Source organism: Dunckerocampus dactyliophorus, chromosome 11 (genome assembly GCF_027744805.1).
Source record: "Dunckerocampus dactyliophorus isolate RoL2022-P2 chromosome 11, RoL_Ddac_1.1, whole genome shotgun sequence".
Lineage (NCBI taxonomy): Eukaryota > Metazoa > Chordata > Actinopteri > Syngnathiformes > Syngnathidae > Dunckerocampus > Dunckerocampus dactyliophorus.
Window position 1 is genome coordinate 9,226,643 of NC_072829.1, and position 22,583 is coordinate 9,249,225.

At 41.3% G+C, this 22,583-nt stretch overlaps 1 protein-coding gene across 2 annotated transcripts in view; it reads left to right on the top strand.

The window, feature by feature from the left end:
• wu:fb13g09 (ATP-binding cassette sub-family C member 5) overlaps positions 1 to 22,583 on the top strand; it is a 43,580-nt gene that overhangs the window by 16,908 nt on the left and 4,089 nt on the right. The window contains exons 8-27 of one of the 2 annotated variants that reach the window (XM_054792214.1): positions 2,116 to 2,264; positions 2,458 to 2,565; positions 5,059 to 5,418; positions 5,495 to 5,566; positions 5,641 to 5,765; positions 5,830 to 5,902; positions 6,002 to 6,205; positions 7,563 to 7,688; positions 8,001 to 8,109; positions 8,195 to 8,379; positions 10,293 to 10,439; positions 12,570 to 12,699; positions 12,914 to 13,067; positions 16,657 to 16,785; positions 17,032 to 17,218; positions 19,821 to 19,910; positions 20,248 to 20,437; positions 20,511 to 20,670; positions 20,740 to 20,818; positions 20,904 to 21,017. In XM_054792214.1, coding sequence (XP_054648189.1) covers positions 2,116 to 2,264; positions 2,458 to 2,565; positions 5,059 to 5,418; positions 5,495 to 5,566; positions 5,641 to 5,765; positions 5,830 to 5,902; positions 6,002 to 6,205; positions 7,563 to 7,688; positions 8,001 to 8,109; positions 8,195 to 8,379; positions 10,293 to 10,439; positions 12,570 to 12,699; positions 12,914 to 13,067; positions 16,657 to 16,785; positions 17,032 to 17,218; positions 19,821 to 19,910; positions 20,248 to 20,437; positions 20,511 to 20,670; positions 20,740 to 20,818; positions 20,904 to 21,017 — 2,891 coding nt within the window. Of the gene's footprint in view, positions 1 to 2,115; positions 2,265 to 2,457; positions 2,566 to 5,058; positions 5,419 to 5,494; positions 5,567 to 5,640; positions 5,766 to 5,829; positions 5,903 to 6,001; positions 6,206 to 7,562; positions 7,689 to 8,000; positions 8,110 to 8,192; positions 8,380 to 10,292; positions 10,440 to 12,569; positions 12,700 to 12,913; positions 13,068 to 16,656; positions 16,786 to 17,031; positions 17,219 to 19,820; positions 19,911 to 20,247; positions 20,438 to 20,510; positions 20,671 to 20,739; positions 20,819 to 20,903; positions 21,018 to 22,583 lie in introns of those variants that run through there. The other variant, XM_054792215.1, reaches the window with a different exon arrangement.

The following is a 22,583-nucleotide window of genomic DNA, read 5'->3' on the forward strand; positions in this document are numbered from 1 at the left end:
TCATTGGAACTGTCACCGAAAGTTGAACCTAACGTGAATTTATCACCTGGAAAATAAGTCATATCCCCTGAAGTGGACTGGCAAGATAATCCTGACCATAAATCCATTTTCATTAGCTCATTAAGTCATCCCCCTGTGCCATCCGCTATCAGAAAGGCCAGTTTGAATCCCTTGGCCTCAAGGTTAATTTGCAAGGTGTTTTGGGGTGAGGGGCTTATGATACAGCTGATGACTGGTCTACTTTGCTCATGAATTAGTCACGGCCTTTTCTCACCAGGACCTTTCGCTGTAGGTTGTTGATAAGGATCCTTCTCTTTTAAATCGGATTCTTCAATTACCCTGCTGGGGCTTGTTTTAGTGCAGTCCTGTGATTACCTGTTAGGACTATGATTAATCGCCATTCAGCTTAATGGCCAAGCCGATCCATGGGGCGACGGTGTCATCCCCTATCATTGCAAATGCCGAGAGGATGAACGTCGTTCATTGTAGGGTTGCAATTGGTACGGAAGCACACATTACAGCAGCATGTAAGAAAATGTGCACACCCTATTTTCTGTTTTTGTATGTGTAAAATAAATCTTTTACTATTAAACCGTTGAACACAAAATAATGAAACTTGGGCAAGACATGCACCCCTACTGTGTTGCAAGTGCTTACTTTTCTGACAAATGCACCACATGGTGGCAGTGTTTTGACCCACATAAATTGGATTCACTTGAAATTTCTCACACAGCCGAATGCACTCAACTAAACAAAATCCGAATTGGGCATCATACCCTGCAGTGTGAACAGACCCATAAAGTCCATCCATCCCCCTAAGCTGCGCGCGTGCGCAATCGTGCACTGCCCTCGAGCTCTCTGCGCACCGCAAAACCATGCTGCGCACAAAATACAATCCAACCTGAACTGTAAATTAAATAAACACATAACAATTTATTCTGTACCATTCTGCAATTCAACGGAGTGAGTGGCAGGAAACAACAAGAAGCGGAACATATAACACAATGATGAGCACTGTCCAGCCAATGATAAGATCCTGTTTGCACGTATTTACTACCACAGCCGATCAATTTATTAACAGCGCGTACATGGTACATGCCCCTGTTTATGGCAGGTTAGCATATAGCTAATGCCGCTTGCTAACCCTGTATTATGGCGAAACAAACGAAGAGAGCAACAGCGTCTGCAAAAGCGCTGCTTTATAAAACATTCTGCAAAGCAGAAGTGGCAAGCCGGTTTTCTGAGTGAAAAGTGTGGACTAAATGGGTGGCGTAGTTGCATGTTTTACTGCCGTGCTGTTATTTTGATGGCCAGACGAACCACATACAGGAAGTGTTACCCCGAAAGGTCGGTTGTGAGTTAATTTTATTTTATTTTAAAAGTAAAAAAAGACAAAAGTAAACATATACAACAAACATGGCATCAATTTCAAGTACATTTCCAGGATGAAATAGTGCCACAACGGGCTGCTTTAAAGCAGAAAGTGAAAGGAAATAAGGAAATTAAAGTATACCTATTCAACAATATAAATGGTAAACAAGATAATATATTTAAAATAAATAATAAACTAAAGGTTTTCTACAAGATTCCAATGGTTAATTGTATGAGACCATGGCTTATTTTGTCTTAGGTATAGAATAAAGAAAGCTACATTGTGGAATCCTCCTTGCTGTCGGTTTGAAACCACTTATCTGATGCCTCTCACAGAGGTCCAAGGAATGCTCAGGTCGTTTTTGTGTACGCTCAGATACTTGAAAAATTAGAGGGAACATTGGTCACGGGTATGCTGGAGCCTACCCGTGCTGGAGCCTACACGGGTATGCTGGAGCTGACTTCGGGCGAGAGGCGGGGTACACCCTGGACTGGTCGCCAGTCAGTCGCAGGACACATATGACCAATAAAGTCTTCTGAAGCATTTTGAGCACAACCCCTAGACGCCGCCACAAATGTCCTACCTGTGTGTTGAATTAAATGGTAAACATGGAAGAAACAGCTTTGAAGGCACTTTCAAACCATTTACCTATTGTGGAGCCCTTTCCACCGCCCCGTTTGTGTGTATTTTGGTCCATTCCATGATTGTCTGCCTGTCTCAATGCTTGATTTTCTCCTCAACAGAGGTAAGGTCAGAGGAGAAAAGAATACTGGAAAGAGCCGGGCTCATTCAGAGCCTCACTGTGGGAGTGGCGCCTATCGTCGTGGTGATAGCCAGTGTGTGCACATTTACCTTGCACATGACGCTGGGCTACGACCTTACTGCAGCAGAGGTATTTGCACAAAAACATTATAAAAGCATCCTTATGTACTGTACATGTATTGGTCATATGTTAACTGCAGCCACCTCATTAGATACACTTGAACTAGAAGATCTGGTACAAGAGCTACAGCAGCTTGTGCTAAAGATGGCATGGCCTCGCCTCAGGATGAGATCTATAGAATAACTGCCTCTTCCTCATTCAGGCGTTTACTGTGGTTGCTGTTTTCAACTCCATGACCTTCGCCTTAAAGGTCACACCCCTGGCTGTCAGGTCTCTTTCAGAGGGAGCAGTGGCCGTCAAGAGATTCCAGGTGAGAAATACACACAGGCTCTCTACAAGCTGAGCTCATGCTGACAACACACACATTGACCCAACCCACACCTCACTGCCATTCCAGGTAACGGGACTCCAAATATTTGGTAAAAGTCACATGTTAGTGGTAGATATTTGCACAGCGCCAGCAAGGGTGAAGTAAGCAAAAGGATTGAGGCAGTCTGATTTTTTTCTAACTTTTGCTCATGAAGTCACATACCTGTTGAAAATAGACAGGCTTGGGCTTACAGTGTCGTTAGCCAGGGGAGGAAAGAAAACAGAAATATAGTTACTCTGCTGAAAATGTACTCAAGTTAATGTAAACGTCCATCCATCCATCCATTTTCACAGTCAAAAGTGTCCTTACAGCCTCCATCACTGTTTGGTACGGTAACTGTACAACACGTGATAGGAAGGCACTCCAGCGGGTGATCAAAACCTCACAGAACATTGTTGGGGCAGCCCTCCCCTCACTGCAAGACATTTATAAAACTAGAGTCCTACGCAGAACAAACAACCTCATCAAGGACAGCACACATCCACAACACTTATTATTCACACTCCAACCGTCAGGCAGACGCTACAGGAGTTTGAAGTCCGGACCACAAGATTGGCTAACAGCTTTTACCCACAAGCCATCAGACTTCTCAACGAAGCACTCACACACGCCGCACGCAACACAAGCACACACTCATAGCACTTTATTTATTTATTTATTTGTATTTTTTAGCTGTATTAATGTCTCTTCTGTTGTTGTTGCTTAATTTATTGGTATTTATGTTTCTTATGTTCTTATTCTTTTTCTTGTGTTTTCTTTCTTTTCTTGGGAGAACAGAATAAGAATTTCATTGCATAGTATGACTGCCTGTTTTACTATGCATATGACAATAAAACTCTTGAATCTTGAATCTTGAATTTTCTATACCGCTTCTCCTCTTAAGGGTCGCGGGGGCATGCTGTAGCCTATCCCAGCTGACTTCGGGCGATAGGCAGGGTACACCCTGGACTGGTCGACAGCCAATCGCAGGGCACATATAGACAAACAACCATTCACACTCACATTCATAACTATGGACAATTTAGAGTCGCCAATTAACCTAACATGCATGTTTTTGGATGTGGGAGGAAACCGGAGTACCCGGAGAAAACCCCAACATGCCAACATGCTAACCACTAGACCAATGTAAACCAATGTAAACGTGTAAAATCTAAAAAAAAAAAGTGTTTTATAATGTAGTCAGTAAGTTGCTTGTTAAGAGTGTCTCCTGTGTACTGAACAACAAGAAAAGTCTGAAGTCTGAGACCAGATGTTTTTTAATGATTCAAAACCTCTTTAAAGTGCAAAAATAAAATAAGTCATATTTCTGCAGAAGTTGCCACCAGGTGGTTTACCTGCCTCTCATTCACTACATGGCATTTTTTTCTGTGTATTTGATATATTTTCTACTCCGTAATGGATATAAATTCAAATGGAATGTTTAAAAGAAAACATACTAAAGTAAAAGTGCAGATACATATTTAGAAAATTACTTTAAAAAGTACCCAAATAATTGTTGCAGCTTGTTTTTTTGTTTGCCAGCCACATATTAAAAAAAAAAACAACTAATAATGTTGTTTGCTGAGTTCTAAAAAAAAATAGCGTTGATTTGGATATTTTAAGACAAATTTTTGTAGCATTTGTAATTAAACAACCTAATAAGTCAACTTAAAAGTAACTTAAAAAGTAGCAGTCATCAACTCATGAACAAACACTGAAAAGTACATGATAAAATACCAAATTTATATGGTATTTTGATCATCAGGAACTTTAATTAACATTCCAGAAGAAAAAACTAATTGAGAAAAATATATTTTGGCCCAATTGTGTTTGCAGTCAACTATATCTAACAGCTTAGCATATCTTGACCTCCATTGGACTGGTTTTAGCATGTTTATAAACATAAATGTGAAGAATGTCAAAGTGGACCCGAAATGCTTTAATTTTTCTGAATGGGAAAACACTTGGACACGCCTCTATTATAGAACAGTACAGTAAAACTTCCATCTCAGCTGTTAGCCTTTGTAGTTTGCTGCCCAAACGGGCTGCTACCAAAGTAGACTTTGGTGCCATTCGGAGCATGCATACTCATATTTCACAGGTATCACAAGGCTGGAATTATTTTATTTGGTTAAACTTCTTTGTTTACACAGGGCAGCCAATGTTAAGAGCATTGTTGATATAATTGCGTTGTTAATATTTAATGCCTGTGGAAACGTTAGCTGCCCTGCTTATTAGATTCTGGATTGTCGTCAGGCATCGCAAGGGAGACGTGGCTTGCTTTAAATGTCTTTTTTCACACCTGAAATTGCAGGGATTGAGTCAGATTTGCCATCGGTGTGGATTTGGGGGGGGGTTTGCGGGCTTATTTGGACCGATGATGACATCAGAAGCAGGCTGCCAAATTAACTCCACAATTTACTGAGACCCATATACCCTATGCTGTCTCCACAGAGGCTGTTCACGATGGATGCCCGAGAGGCCGTTTTGATCAAAATGCAAGACCCTTGCAATGCGGTGGAATTTCAGGATGCCACGCTAGCGTGGGAGAAAGCACGAACCCCAGCCACCAAACCGAATGGGCCCCCCAAAAAGCAGACGAGAGGGGGGATGAAGCGGGTGCTTCGTCGGGAGAGGCTGAGCCTGTTCATCTCCACAGAGGACACCAAGGAGCACAGCAAGGAGGGGCCCAACGCCCAAAGCCTCCTCACAAATATGGAGCAGGAGAGTCCACAGAGCACCATCTCCTCCACTAAAAGTATCCGGCCTCCGCTGCACAAGACTCTGCACCGCATTCACCTGTCTATTAAGAGGGTATGATTGCAACAAACACATTGACACATCTTGATTGAATGATCCTTCATCTCCAATGTTGCTGTTCCCTGTCTAGGGTTCTCTGGTTGGGATCTGCGGTTGTGTGGGAAGTGGGAAGAGCTCCCTTCTCTCAGCACTTTTGGGACAGGTGAGCACTGAATGGCTATCATTTGAATTACAAGTGGTTCCTTCACTTGAATAATGATGCAATGTGTGCCACAGATGACCCTTTTAGAAGGCAACGTAGCTGCCAGCGGCGGCTTTGCTTTTGTCTCCCAACAAGCCTGGATCCTCAATGACTCTCTGAAGGAGAACATCCTGTTTGGGAAGGAGTACGAGAAAGACAAGTAAGTCATGATGATGTGTAAGCTAAAAGTGATCACAAATGTAACGTTAATGTTTTTTCTTCAGATATAATGCTGTCTTGGAGGCTTGCTGTCTTCTCCCAGATCTTGCAGAGCTGCCCTATGGAGAAATGACAGAGGTATCAAACAGTTCCCATGTCCACTGTCTTTTTGTGCTGCCGAATTACATTCCCTGGAATGGCACAAGGAGCAGATTGCATTTGAAATTGCTTTTGCAGATCGGGGAGAGAGGAGCAAACCTGAGCGGGGGACAGCGTCAGCGAGTGAGCCTGGCTCGGGCGCTTTACAGCGAGCGACCCATTCTCCTCCTGGATGACCCCCTCAGTGCCGTGGACACCTGCGTGGGCGCTCACATTTTCAATAAGGCCATACGGAGTGCCACCAAAGGCAAGACGGTGCTCTTTGTCACCCACCAGCTGCAGGTGAGGAGAGGCAAAAACCTGCATGACAATCATTGCAAAGCAAATTGGATTAAAGCAGTGGTCCCTAACCTTTTGGAGCCCACAGATTATCTGGTTTCTGCCAAAACTCTAATGGACCTTAAAATAATGAAATGCTATTGCCATGTACTGATGTATCAAACTAAGAAAAGCACAATATCCAGTGAAAAGAACTGCACAAAATACCCAAAATTTGTACTGATTCTGAATCTGTGACAGCTTGGAGTTGGTTTCCCAGAGAGAAGATAATAGCTTGGTTCGATGTATGTGAGTGACAGGCGCAGCGTGTTTGTACAGTCTATTTTCCTGCAGGTTCTTGTGTTGGTAGTGATTAACCCCCCAAAAGTCCAGTCTTACACAAGTAATTGAATGGGAATAGCAACGACGTGTTAAATGCCATTGTGGAAAATTCTGGCTAGTTCCTTTTAACTTTAATCCAAAGTGATAGAACAACGAACTTCTCTCTGCACACAACACACTGGAAGTGACATATTATAAAGTAGCTCCTCTCCAGTTCAATTTTGCTTTTTTTTTCTCCCCATTATCCTCATTGGCCTTGGAAGTTGTTTTTTTTTTATTATAAATTTTAAAAAGTAGCAGTCCGTCATTTACAATTATGATAGACCTTAAATGATTATCACAAAAAATCACATTTGCCAATTGTTGAATTACTACTATTTGTATATATATTTTTTTTAGAAAACTTAAAAAAATAAAAATAAAAAAAAGTCATTCATCTGCCATCAGCCATCCATTTGCTGTTATGTTTTACTTTGTTCCCCCCCAAAAAAACAACAAAAAGAACACTGAATAAATGTGTTGACTTTGTAATATTTACACAGTATTTGGATAGTCAGAGATTTTGATTAATTGACAAAAGAATAATTGAGAAAATGTAATCTAAAATTTAGTTCCTTTTTAATTGTAATCCAAAGCGATGGACAACGAACGTTTCCCCGCACACAACATACTGGAAGCAACAAAACCATATTTTAAAGTAGCTTGAATGTTGCTTTCTTGTTTCTCCATCTTCATTGGCCTGGGAAGTTTTTTCAGCCACCCCATTGAGAAAGCTTGTTCACATAGTTTGTCTTCTCGCGTACCCGCCGGCCAACTTTAACTGTGAGGTGACGTCAGATTATTAGATGAAAGAAAACACATTTTCAAAATTGCATTTATATTTAATTCGACGTAGTTATTTACAAAAAACATTTAAGCACCTCTCACAAACCGGTGCTGGGCTGGATTAGATGACATTTGCTGCTCTGAACGGCCATTTTAATTATCTAAATGTCTACAATACTAAATCAACTGTATTGCTTTTGTCTGTCATTTTCAGTATCTGCCAGACTGCGATGATATTATCCTGATGAAGGACGGGAAGATAGCAGAGCATGGCACTCATGCTCAGCTAATGGCTAAAGAGCGTGACTACGCCTCTCTTTTCAACAGCATGCAACAGGAAGTAAGGCCAGGGGCACTTTGGGCACGCTTTCTCTTTTCAATAAGGCACCTTCACTCCCGCGACAAAATAACATTACAAGCTGAATAATTCATAAGCCCCTGCAAAGGCCGGCCCAGTTGCTGGAAATGTTAATGCATACCAGACCCTTCCCTTATTTACGGGCCTCATTGATTTACTGGTGGGCCGCTAAAGATCCTGTCACTGATATCTCTGTTTTAGCGACCCAAAGGGCATTTTTGTTACAGCGGCTGTCATGTACAGTTGTAGCTTACTAGGAGAAGCCACCCCTTTATTCCTCTCCTTGTTTCTTAGAATCTGGTGAAAGAGAATTTTAAAAATAAACAAGATAGGGCAGCTGCAGAAAAGGTTTGCCATGTTGAGGACGTGGTCATTGTCCAACACAGGATGCCGAGCAAAAAAGGTGAGACAAAACGTTTTTTTTTAGAATGAAGCCTCATTATCATGTTCATATGCTGCTTCATTCATGAGTCACATCTTTGATTTAGAACAACTGATAAAAGCCGAAGAGAAGGGGTGTGGCGCCATCGACTGGGCTGTGTACGCCGCCTACATCAGAGCAGCGGGTGGGCCGCTAATTTTTGTCCTCAACGCCTTCTTCTTCCTCAGCACCACGGGCAGCATCGCCTTCAGTAACTGGTGGCTGAGTCACTGGATCAAGCAAGGAAGCGGGGTAAGCTAATGGACCTGGCTGGTAATGTGAGACATCAACACACGTCTTTCTCTTTTCTGTGTGTTCTAAAGACATAAAAACAGCTAAAAAAAAAAAAAGAGGCAGCTCATTAATACACGTAATGGGACATGTATGATTCTTTTTTACATGCCCTTTGCCTTAAAAGCCCGCTATTAAAACACCTCCAAAAACCTCCAACAAGGTTTTGTGGTTTTATATACATGCTGTGACCATGTAGTAAAAACAAAAATACAGCAGCAGTGGCTGCTGTGTTATACGCTGTGAGCACATACGCATACGCTGTGAGCATGTGTGTGGTGAAGCTAGTCGCTACCTGGCTAATAGCTAGCTGGTGTGGAGTGGCGAGGTGCCACTACGCAAGTAACGTAGTTCTTTGGCATAACAATGTTAACAACAGTAATAATAACAATGTTGCTGTAGCTTGTTTAATATGCAGGTCATATTATGTAAATGGGGCGTTTTTTTAAGTTTTTTTTTTTTTTTTTTTTTTTTTAATTCCAGCTTTATAGGTGGAATATGTGCATCCCATTATGTGCCTTAGCAGCCTCTTTTTAGCTATTGTTATATCTTTAGAATGCACAGAAAAGAGAAAGACCTGTGTTAATGTCTTACATAAGGATTTTGGATGATGGGCAAAATTCCCCAAAAAAGTGCAGTTTTCCTTTAAATTTAATTGAACATTCTGCAGGGAACCAATGCAGTTAAGCAAGTACAGGAGCCATGTCATGTCGTACAGTTCTAGTCAGCACAGCAGAAGAAAGATTTTAAATTCAATTCAGTGTTTTTCAGGAAGTTGATGCAGTTAAGCTAGTACAGGAGAATTGTCATGTCTTGTAGTTCTAGTCAGCACTCAAGCAGCCGCATTCTAGAACGAAAGATTTCAAATTGAAATTGTTTTGCAGGGGGACAATGCAGTTAATGTACGTGGAGATATGTCTTCTAGTTCTAGTCAGCGCTCAAGCTGCAGCAGTCTGGAGCACAACAGAAGAATAATTTGAAATTAATTTCAGAGGTTTTAGAAGGAGCCACTGTAGTTAAGCCAGTACAGGAGACATGTCATGTCTTCTTGTTCTTGTCGTCACTCGAACAGTAGCATTATGGATTACAGCACAAGATCTGTTTTAAATTCATTTCAGTGTTTTACAGGGAGCCAATGCAGTTCAGCCAGTGCTGGGGAAGTGAAATGTCTTGTTGTTCTAGTCATCGTTCGAGCAGCAGCATTAAGGAGCACAGCAGAAAAAAGTTTTAGATTGAATTCAATGTTATACAGCACGCCAAGCATTTAAATTAGTGCAAGAAAAATTTCAGGTATTCTTATTCTAGTCAGCACTCTAGCAGCAGCATTCTGGAGCACAGTAGTCTGGTAATAGAGAGCTCTCCAGTCTGAAAATCATTAAAGCATGTTTTTCAAAAGTGATTTGTGATGTGTAATTTACAATTGCTGCAGGTGAAAAACAGAACACCATCCACAAGTCCTTCAGTGTTTAATTTAGCCAGCAGAAGAAATAACACAGCTGTTGCTCCGTTGAGCCGTGGCAGAGAATGAGCATTAATTTGAATGTGAGTGATTTAAAACAAAACAAAAAAAACAAAAGTAACTGCACCGCGGTAAGCTTAATTAAAAACAAGCGCAAGCAAGGAAGCAGATGTGCAGCAAAGCAGGCGGTCGTTGTTGAGAAATGTGCCTGCAAAAGAAAGAAAACCACTGCAGCGCTGACTGATTGTGATGAGCTTTTTTGTTTACCAAAGAATGCCCTTCTGGATTAATTAGGGGAAAATTTAACAACGTGGGACCAAAAAAAAGTTTAGTTTTTTTTTTTTTTTTTTGCTTCTTTAGTAATTTACTCAACCTTATTAATTTGTTGCTTAATCTACCCTTTCACCCATTCCAGAACGCTTCATTAATCTCAGGGAATGAGACAATGGCGAAGGACAGCATGAGCCTCAACCCTCACATTCAGTTCTATTCCACCGTTTACGTAGTCTCCATGGGCGCCACTTTGCTTCTCAAGACCTTAAGAGGCCTGGTGTTTGTAAAGGTAAGAGAGCCTCCTCAAAACACTTTTTCTTTCAACACTCTGACCTCCCACCCCAACCGCTGACCAGCCATATTAGGTTACTTTACTTCAAACTGGCCCTGAACGCCTCATTATAAACCAGTAGAACAGCAAAGAAAAATGATGATAATAAAGAATCTATATTATGAAGTATAGTCCTACATTATAATGTGCATTTCTGTGCATCCACTATTTTTGCTGTTTTAATTACCATTTTCACAAAAATAATGTTTAAAGGCCCCATATTATACTATTTTTCAACAATTTTAAGCCATTAATACACAATAGTGTATTGGAAGTGTGTTGTCCACAATCTAACCTTGATGCTGGCATTTAGACAGTTTAAAGGTGCTTTGAGTAAGCCCTACTGTCTTTTTGTGTTTGTAGCTTTAATGCTAATGAGCTGTGTTTGTCCTCCCCTGATTCTGACAGTGTGTGTAAAGCGCTATTGTGTGCGTTATCCACTTTATACAGCTATGCAGTAACTCTGCACTTGCCCAACGTAATAGATGCCACATAACACATTCAACAATGTAACATTAAGGAGTGGGAGAGGACACAAATGTTAGCAACACTAACATAGCTATGTGAGCCACAATGCTAACATTACACTCACATTTAACAGCAACATCATGCTGGGTTAGCCTGTTCACTGAAGAAAAACAAAATGATCAAACTACCAGCTCCCCCGTCTGTAGCTTACTGACAGATACTTGGCTGAGCTGCGGCCTTAAGATGTGTGGCGAAGGCTTTTAAAACAAAGGCGGAGGTGATGGATTTGTCTCACGTTTGGTGGTCATAATCAGGCTCTGGGGACACATATTACTGTAGAGTATCATTAAAAAGACAATTTTGCATTACAGGGGGTTTTACAAACATGTATTGCAATATATGGCAAGTCATATATGAGTATGAAACAAAATTACTACAAGAGAAAGTGCAAAGAAACGTCAGTCAGTAACTCATCTACAGGTGCGTAGTTCAGCCCAACATAAAAATGGGCACAGTTTCCACATTCATAACGAGAGCACTAGCCCATTTGCTGAAGAAAAACAAAAAAGATAAAGCTTGCAGCTCTGTAGCTGACTGACATATAGTTGACAGAGCTACAGGTTTTGTTTTAAGATGTGTGGCGAAGCCTTTTTTCCCCCAAAGCTGTCCTCTGTGAATTGGTGGGCATATGCACTGATTTTTGTCACGTTTGGTGCTCATAACCAGGCTCTCGGGACACGTAGTGCTGTTAGAACATCATTAAAAAAACAATTTTGCATAATGGGGGCCCTTTTAACAAATTTAACGATGTTTAACAAACATAAATAGGACACATGATTTAATACTTTGCTTTGGTTTTCTTATTTTGCTCAAGTCTAATGGCAGTTGGTAAGACAAAGAATTTGTAAGAGTTCAGTGAGTGCGCCGTATGGGATAAGCTGTTCTGAATGGTCTTTGAAAAGTGGATTCATCCATATGCTTGTACAGTTAAATTGTGCACCTGTCTCATTCTTTTTTTATGTTATCATTTGTCCTGACTTACATCGCCCTGCTAATATTGCTAACGATGCCTGTGGGCCAAATCCATTTATATGTCAACTGCCATTTTTCGCAGCTTCAGAATGGCTGCGGTGGTAGTGCACGTGTGCGTGTGTTTTTCATTTAGACGCGTGTGTTTTTCCCAGCTAACCCATCCTGACACTGTTATTGCAGGAGGTTAGTCCCTGTGTTAATGTATGCCACTGGAAATTGTTAATTTTTTAAAGACTGTTCATCTTTTTTCACCCACTACCCCGAGCTGCGATGACATCTTGGGTAGTGTTGAATATTCTATTCATAGAAGTAATTTGTTCTCCGCTGCCATGTGCAATTCTTGCTGAAATGATGAAATGTCTCATGAGCACTGGGTCACAACCTTAATGTCGGTGTCAAAGACACAGATTTTACAGCTTGCAAAGGCAGAAAAAAACACAACATTATAACTAGCAAGTTTCTTTATCCATGCTGTGTGTGTGTGGACTGTGACAAACTGTGCGCGTTAACGAGTCCATATGCTTCTTGAAGCTGTATGTGTTTTTCCACATATCGGCTCTTGCAGTGTTTGTTTGTTTGTGTTGACAGTGCACGGTGAAGGCGGCCTCCGCGCTCCACGACAAGCTGTTCTGCCGACTGCTCCGCAGCCCCATGCGCTTTTTTGACACGACACCTCTCGGACGCATCCTGACCCGCTTCTCCAGGGACATGGATGAGGGTGAGATTTGATATGTGTTTACTGATAACACCGATACTGTACAGCCATATTGCGTGACAAGGTCTACGCTATGACACAGTTTACTGGCACCCGGTGCCTATCGTACACGTCTTTTAATTTAATAAAGGCGTTAATTTGAGCATTTATGGTACAAGATTTTCCATGCTCTCCAATGTGAAAGTCATCTTATGTGGTTGATGTCTTCTCTTCGTAGTGGATGTGCGTCTCTCAATGCAAGCCGAAATGCTGCTGCAGAACCTGACTCTGGTGCTCTTTTGCCTGGGAATGGTCGGCCTCGTCTTCCCCTGGTTCCTGCTCTCCATCCTGCCACTGGGAGCTTTCCTTTGTCTTGTCAACCGTGTCTCCAGGTCAGTCAGACTCTGATCCCCCTTCTCTCACTTTCTTTTCTCCTTGTGACATGAGCTGTTCCACTGTTTCAGTTTACACGTTAAGGGCTTGTAAATGGGCCTGCTGAGAGCGTTATCTCATGATTATGGATTAGATAATGCAGATGGATGGCATGCGTAAGTTCTCTTGGAGGAAGTAAAAGCGCAATAAGTGCGTTTGTTATCGTCTCTATTTGCAAGCGGGCTATCAGTAACTTCCTTTTTTTCTACTGCCTCCATTCTGTTGTAAATGATTTAAGGCAAACAGGCAGGCATGGGTGTGCTTGTTTGTTTTTTACAGTCCTGCACAAATTATGCAGTAAAGGTTGAACAATAGCTCGCTGGTATCTTGGGGAAAGATAGGAGGATGTCAGAAAACGTGACTCAGGGCACCAACGGTCGGCTCCTACTTCACCATCGCACCTCAATTTACCATTTTCCAATTCTGGTGCAATCCATAGACCACAGTCCAGAATAGAAATCTCATGAATTATTTACAGAAAGGTCAAGATTTACTCTTTGAACTACAGTATATGGAGAGCGCCAACTGATGGCTGTGTGTACAGTATATGATGTTACTGTGATTAATGCTTGAATCTGGAAAAATAATCATAGGGAAAATTGTGATCAACCTGAGGGGCGGTTTCTACAAGATGAGTTTCTATGACAGATGCCTTTTTCGGAGCTTAAGAATGCAACATTTAGGATGTTTAAATATGGATTATGTAAAAACAGAAGCGTTATGGTTATACAGTGGTACCTCGTTTTTTGTCAATTTGTTCCAAAAGGTCAGACGAAAATCAGGCAGTTTTTCCCCATAGGAAATAATGTAAATCCAATTCATCTGTTCCAGACATCTCGTAATATTAACAAAAACTACATTTTATAGAGGATAATTACAGTTGTACATGTAGGAATGACGTGAAATAATTATACTGTAGACGATGAATGGATGGAACTTAACTTTGTTGATGTGGACTTCCTGGCGAGCTTAACTTTGCTGATGTAGACTTCCTGGTACGATGAAAATTCAATCATGTTTGTCACCTTGAAATTACTGACACTCAACTTTTTTTTGGCACCGTGGCGGGTTATTTAGAAGTCGCACTCAAAAAATGCACGAACAGTGCATCAGTGGTTTGTTTGGGCACTCGATTTTATGAAAAGATACAGACTAGTTTGTTACGTGCAATATTGTATAAAACGGAGGCAAAAAATTTTGACAAAAACCAGGGCATATGCCTCTTTTTCAATATTTCTAAGACAAGAAACTACTACATTTACATTTTATCAGCAAAGAAACTGGTAGATAAGATAACAATAAAAAGGACATTGTAATAAAAGGACTTTGTTTAATGCATCTCTTTTATTGATCAGCCTTATCTTAAAATAGCATAATAACTGTTCCTCTGTTGTTTGCTCACTCACTAGTAAACTTTTAGACACATTTTTTCCAGTGGGTCATCTCTGTGTCGCGGTTACATCTCCTCTGAGTGAGTGACTGGAAGAAAAGCTGTGAGAAGTTGTTTAGCACCACTTGCTGGTTTGCATGTATATACCTGAAGAAAAGTGCTATATGAATCCAGTTCATTATTATTATTGTTGGTTGTTCTCATAGAAATATACTAATCAGCTAAAAATCCTCACATGCTAATGCTTATACTGTAAGCCTGGCAGACGCCTACACAGCATGAACTTGTTGATACGTAAAGCAGCTCGACCAGCTCTGATCAATTTCATTCGTTTTGTCAGCCTATCCAGATTGATGTCCCTTGAACCTGATAAATACGTGTAGCCGAAGAGCTGAAATAACCAAAGAAAAAAAATATTCTCTACACCACCGCTTTCCTTCGCACACAGTCGCTGTAAAAAAAAAAAAATGCCTGAAGTGAGTATCCATGATCCTCTCCACATATAAGAAGAAATACAATGCCCAGATATATGAAACAAACTTTTATAGCGCCTTGTTTTGCATCAGCGGAGAAGCAACTGTCATCTATAAATGTCATCTTATTTACGTGCCCACGGCTGTTTGCTCACATTTGATTTGCGGTGTGTTTACAGCCGAGCATCCTCCGAATCACTGCACCTCCCTATGAATAACAAAAAGAGCAATTTTTTTTTTCATTGTAAATCCAGTTATCCTATTACGTGATTACTCAATTAACAGTGTTTTTAAAAAGGAATGTCAGGGAATGATTGGCTTTGATTTGCCGTGAACCCATGAGGGACGCATCTTACAAATAAGTAATGATCACCCTTGGCAGTTTTGTGGATGTGATCTTACATCCAGCTGGCTTTCCTGTTGAAATTACCCACTACTAAAGCAGCTTTTTATTAAATTCTGAAATGAAAACGCCCAGGGCATAAACATGTTTGTCTGTCTCAACGCTTCGCTTCCGAAGTGGGTGAAGTGTCATGTTCTCTTTTCGTGGCTTTTTAAGAGGAAAAAAAATAACGAATGATTCACGGGAGACTTGTGATTTACACGTGACGTCCCTTCAAGAGGGACACCCCCCAACTTTTGTCAATAAATCTCTCTGTCTTTCACACCACCTCGTGATGTGCCTGTGGACGCCCAGTTCCTGGCTGCCTGTGTGTGATGATGCTGGTGATACTACACACGCATATGATAGTGTACTCAGGAAAAGGATAGAAATAATCCACATTATTGTCATAGGTGCTCATTCCATTCCCTCATTTGTCAGTGTTGTTTTTTCCAAGAATACATAAGATCTTAACAAAGCATAACAGATTTTTTTAGACTGTTGAATGCAAATTTACTTTTGAAATGAGGAGACTAAGGCTAAGAGTAATTAAGTTAACAGCATGTTCATTAGAAAAAAAATATAAAGAAAATTAAACAAAGTTTTAAAAAAATTATACATTACTTAATCATGATAAAAAATAAAACACTGTAAACACATTGTTAAGGTAGAAATTGCCCCCTAGAGGCTGTCGGCGCAGAGATCCCACAAAAAAATAAAGAAAAGCCATAACAGAAGACCCAGCATTAAGCGGCCTTAGCCTTTCATTCAGAATCCAGCAATCACACAGCCACAGATAATTAATATGCGTGACAATGGCAGTGCCACCATCTTGCGTGAAAACATACAAAACACAATTTCACAGACATTGCCCTAAAAATGAGTGTGTAAATGTGGGTGTGGGTGCATGGATAAGATGCACATTTTAACTCAAAATTAGCAGAAATGGATTGGACAAGGGTGAAGTTTTGGATTAAATATCATTAGGTTCTGCAGGTGTACCTAATGAAGTGGCTGATGAGATGAGTGTATTGTGCATGTGACATAAATCAGTGTTTTGTTAAAATAAATGCATGATGTATGTATAGCATTCACGGCCCTCTGAAAATAGGCCATTTTTTCTACAGAAAACATGTCTTGTTCACCATAAGCCGATAACAACTAATGAATACGTGAGGTAAAATGCGCAGCATATACAGTATGTACCACTGTATACAAGACCTACATTTTTTACGTTTATGTCTTTATGCTTCACTGATAATGTTTTTTGTCAAGTGTTGAGAGTGCTTCTTTCTAATTGTCAGGGTTTTTATTCGGGAGCTGAAGCGACTGGAGAACATCAGCCAGTCGCCGTTCACCTCTCACATCACCAGCAGCCTTCAGGGCCTCTCAACCATCCACGCCTATGGAAGGAAACGTGACTTCATCCAAAGGTGAGTTTATTTAATAACGCCTAGCAGGGAGGCGCTCGCTCCTTTTTAGCTCCTTTATCCTCAGGTTCCCCAATGGAGATCATTAAAGTTTTTCCTTTTATCTCTGCTGCAAGTGTGTCTGCCAGGTTAGTCGAGAAGCCAAATGAAAGGAGGAAGCGCCCCACATGTGCTCATAAAAGGAGATTTGCCCTCAGCAAGTAAAGGATAGTGTTCCGAATTAAAGTGTTTTTTGGGTTTTTTTTGCAGATATCAGGAATTGCTGGACACCAACCAGGCCTCCAACTACCTCTTTAGTTGTGCTATGCGTTGGCTGGCCGTGCGCCTGGACCTCATCAGCATCTCTCTTATCACTGCCGTCGCACTGCTCATTGTCTTCATGCACCAGCACATACCCCCTGCCTACGCCGGCCTAGCTATATCGTACGCCGTGCAGGTTCGTAAGCCGTTCCCACGGGACATAATACTTGAGTCTTTCCTCACATGACATGTACAGTATACCAGGAATGCGCTTTACAGTTCACACTAGAGGGTCCATTTGAAGCTTGAAACATGAGCCAAAACCTGTGCTGTAGTCCCATAGCTGCTTGGAAACTGTCATAAACAGCTAAGTTGCCTGCTTGTGCCTTGAACTTGACTTTGACATTGTCACAGCTAAGCCACAGTACCAAATATTTCTTCTTTTTCACTACATTTTCATTCCATTGGCATAATGGAAACATGCCTCTACAGCAGTGGTATTCAAGTAAATTGTTCAGGGCCATATTTTCAGAGGTAGCCAGACTTCTCCCTGGTTATTTAGTTTTTTATTATATACTATGTTCAGTCTTTTTACCTTAGCACATTAGATAATATAGTCACAAGTGAGAAATTAAAACAGAAGCAATATGTTTACACGACTGAAAGATCTTCTTTATGACAAGAGTGCACTGCTGTTTTTAAGGACCTACTACAAAACAAAATGCAGTCAAAGATTCTCTATAATGACAGGAACACACTGCTATTTTTAAAGACTTATTGGGGAAAAAAATAATGCAAAAACAGCAGTCAAAGATCCTCTATGTACGTCAGGAGCGTGCTGCTGTTTTCAAAGACCTACTGCAAAAAAGTAAATAACGCCAGTCAAAGATCCTCTAAATGACCGGAGAGTGCTGCCGTTATTAAATACCTTCTACAAGAACTCTAAGCAAAGATCGTCTGTATGGCAGGAATGTCCTGCTGTTTTTAAGGACCTACCACAAAAAAAGCACAAGTCAAAGATCGTCTATAAGACAGGAAGTTTCTGCTGTATTTAAGAACCTATTGCAAAAAATTCTAATCAAAGACCCTTATACAACCGCTGCTGTTTTTAATGACCTACAGACCGGCTCGTGTTTCTACAAACCTCCGGCGGACTGGGGTGGAGAGGCGTGTGAGGATGTCGTACATTATAGCAATCTAATTTATCCGATTTATTATGAATTGTGGCCGCTTGGTGGCCGAGTGGTTAGCATGTTGGCCACACAGAAGACCTGGAAGATCTGGGTTGGGCATCTCTGTGTGGAGTTTGCATGTTCTCCCCGTGCCTGGGTTTTGTCCGGGTACTCCGGCTTCCTCCCACGTTCCAAAAATATGAATGCATGATTCTAAATTGTCCATATGTATGTGGGTGTTCATGGTAGTTGTGTGAATATCTACGTATATATGTGCCCGGCGGTTGTCTGGCGACCAGTCCAGGGTGTACCCCGAAGTCAGCTGGGGTTGGCTCCAGCATACTCCCGCGACCCTAATTAGGTTAAGTGGATATTATGTATTGTGTAAAACTAAGACAGGAACAACATAAAATAAAAAGCACTTAATGAATACAGACCCACCATCCACCAGTATGACTTTTTTAGAGAGAAGATTATCACGTTGCTGTTTGTGGTAACAGGCAGTGTGCTAGCATGAAATAACTTGAAGTTGTGCACCAAACAAATATGTACATTAGCACTCAGTAACGTCATCAAACCTTACCTGTATGCATTCCACCGTATCAAATTTTGGCACCAAATATGAGGTGAGAGAAAAACGGGAAAAATACAGTATAGTAGTCTACCTGCGCAATGTGGCAGAAATGCCCAAAGTATGGTGCGTCAAACAAGGTGGACGGGTTGCCGCTTGCCGAAACACAATGAAACAAAACAACATACTGTAAACATGCAACAACTGTGGGCCTTCTAACTGTATATTATTATATGTTATGATATATTATTATATAAGAGTAATTTTGTTTTTTTTTTTATCATTGCGCCTGAAAGTTTCCCGCCCAGTGGTTGGGATCCCGTCCCTGCTAAATATGACAAGGGTCCTGGGTTGTATTTAGGAATTTGCTGCAAAAATGTTACTCATTCCCAAATTTTGAACTGAACACAGAACAAAGAACTGAACACAGACAAGCCGTGCTCAACTGACCTATTGCTATATTTGAGGTTGCTGGTAAAGTAGGAAATATATCACTTGAGGCTCAGAAGGTCCGACATTGAGGCGGTCCAGTCATACATCAACCGCAAACATGGCCGGCAACCTTGATCAGCTGGTGTTGGCTATTTTGTCTCGACAATTAGACTTTCAACAGTTTGGAATTTTTTTTTCTGCATTCTGCAAGTAACCCAATGCAGAGATAATATAACACGCAGATTTCCTTGCAAAATTATTAAATTGTGATATATGTAGTACATGTAAAACAATAAAGACAGGGTTTACTTGCCCCAGATTTCTCATTGCATGTTTTCCTAGCTAGCCTGAGGTCTGATTTTACAGAATGCAGCAAGTCAATAACAATGGCTAAAATGTATTTTGTGGACATAGCGTGACGTTTTTACACACCAAACCAGACATCAAAGCAGCACAGCAGTGTAGTGCATTACTGTATATTATTATGCCAGCAGTGTCTCCTCAACCACATTGTGAATCACAATTAATTGATGGGTAGCCATTGTGTGTTTAATAGCAATTAAAGCAGCAGTGTGTCAGTCGTTAACCTTCCACCTCTCTCTCTCTGTCTCACTCACCTGCAGCTGACTGGTTTATTTCAGTTCACTGTGAGGCTGCTCACAGAGACGGAAGCCCGCTTCACATCAGTAGAGAGGATTAATCACTACATAAAGGTAAGGCAAGAGTGATGAACGCTGGGCCGCAGACCAGTCAGTCAGAGTCCTTGTGTATCCTGACGTGACTGTACAAATGTTTTATACCAAGAGATGTTGTTTTGTTGACAGGATAAAGCAGATTTCTGCTCCTTGTTATTCAAAGTAGCATATGGCCAATGAGGCCATGCGAACATGACTAAATTACATTTGTGCCACCCCCTATGGGCCGTAGACAAATTGCTTTGGAAGACATACTAGCATGCATGTTATACCGATATCCTCAAGATTGTCCTTTTTATCCAAGAAATTGACATTTTAGTGTGCCTAACATACACATCTGTATTATTTGTTTTAGACTCTAGAAAGTGAAGCTTCATGCAAAAGCCTGTCAGACGCTCCCGCCCTCTCCTGGCCTCAGCAGGGAAAGATCACCTTTAACAACGTGGACATGCGTTATCGTGAAAATCTGCCACTGGTGCTGAAGGGTCTGTCCTTCACCATCCAGCCCGAGGAGACCATCGGCATCGTGGGCCGCACCGGATCAGGTAGTTCCCACCCCTTAGCGTAAACATTTATTCATCTCACTCTCACCTCATATTGACACCTTCTCCTTCACAGGGAAGTCCTCTCTGGGTCTGGCTCTGTTCAGACTGGTGGAACTGGCGAAAGGCTCCATCATTATTGATGGCGTCGATATCGCCCAGATCGGTTTAGATGACCTGCGGAGCAAACTGGCCATCATCCCTCAAGAGCCGGTCCTCTTCATCGGGACTGTCAGGTAAACCAGTCTGGAATAATATTTAAATTTGCTAGTTTTACCTTAATTGATGGCCTGTTTTTGCAACAGGACCAATTTAGACCCGTGGGATCAGTACTCGGATTCCCAGATATGGGAGGCATTGGAGAAGACCCATATTAAAGACATGGTAGGTCTTGACACCTTCATGCAAACATGGCGGTAGAGTGAGTGAGCCTATAATAACACCACATATGACTGTGAACCCTCCCCAGGTCAGCCAGCTGCCTCACTCCCTCTACTCCGAGGTGACGGAAAACGGGGAGAACTTCTCAGTGGGCGAACGGCAGCTCCTCTGCGTGGCCAGAGCTCTACTGCGCAACAGCAAGGTGCTGATTATTGTATTGCATTACACATTTGCCACCATTGCTCAAGCAAGACGTTTGTTAGTGGTGCATAGAAAAAAAAGATGCTGAGCAAGTATGACAAAACATTTCCCCCTAGTGGCGGGCATTCTAATTGCAGCTGGTAAGGTGGAAAGCATCAAAGCTTAAAGCACAGGTCTCCAACTTTGTTGTCCACCAAAAGATGTTATGAGACAAAATCCAACAATTCCAAATGTAAAAATGGTTTGCACAATGAAAATAAAATTTATAGTAATTGTACGGCCACACAGTCACAGTCAGGAGATCAGGAAGACTTGGGTTCGAATCTTCCTTGGGCCTTTCGGTGTGGAGTTTGCATGTTCTCCCCGTGCGTGCGTGGGTTTTCTCCAGGTACTTCGGTTTCCTCCCACATTCCAAAAACATGCATGTTAGGTTAATTGTCGACTCTAAATTGTCCATAGGTATGAATGTGAGTGTGAATGGTTGTTTGTCTATATGTGCCCTGCGATTGGCTGTCGACCAGTCCAGGGTGTACCCCGCCTGTCGCCCGAAGTCGGCTGGGATAGGCTCCAGCATGGCCCCGTGACCCTAATGAGGAGAAGCGGCATAGAAAATATATGGATGGATGTACGGCGTCAGTACAATACTGCACATGTAATAGGATTGTCCAAATCCAGTCTGACACAAGTAATGGGATGGGAATGCCACCAATGTTTTCAGTGCTGTTGTGGAACCTTTTGGATAGTTCCTTTTAACTTTAATCCAAAATGACAGAAAAGCAAACTTCTCCCTAATAGTAATTTTTATTTAAACATTTTTAAAAACACATTTATTTGATAACTTTTATTTTTAACATGTTAGTAAAGAATAAAGACTACAAAAATTAATAAAAAGACAATTAAGTAAAAAGAAAAAACATCCATGCACATTTGCGAGTTGCTCTGCATGTTCATAAAGTAGTAGGATGAAGTAAATACTGACATACGATCTTACCCTGTTGCTAACTTGACACATGTCAATAGTCATAGTCAGTAGTAACAAAGTGCATACTATATACAGGTAGATTCAATATTTCAATGCAGTTTTTGACCAGCTGTCCGCAACCTACCACTTGAGAGTCTTGTATGATGCAAAAAATAAAATAAAACAAGCACCAGAAGCATGACAAGCTTCCTGCCGGCGCTGAAAGTTCTTGAAAATCCTTCCAATATTTTGCAGAAACTGGCTGCATCTTACCAAAGAGTTGAGCTGCTAAATCAGGAATGTCCAAAGGGTGGCCCGGGGGCCATCTGCTGCCTGCAGCTCGTTTTGTACTGGCCCACGGCATATTTAAATAATACTTAAAAGTTACAATGTTACACCAAAAAGTTGACTGTTACAAGATATTACACTAATACTGTTTTCTTTGACAACTATAACACAAGGCTCAGGTGTAGGCTGTAAGTAAATTTTACTTAATTGCATATTTTGCCTACATCGGATTGGTTTTAGTGCGGTAAATAAACAAAGTGGTCCCCACATTCTTTGATTTTTCTGTGTGGCCCTCCGTAGAAAAACTTTGGATATGCC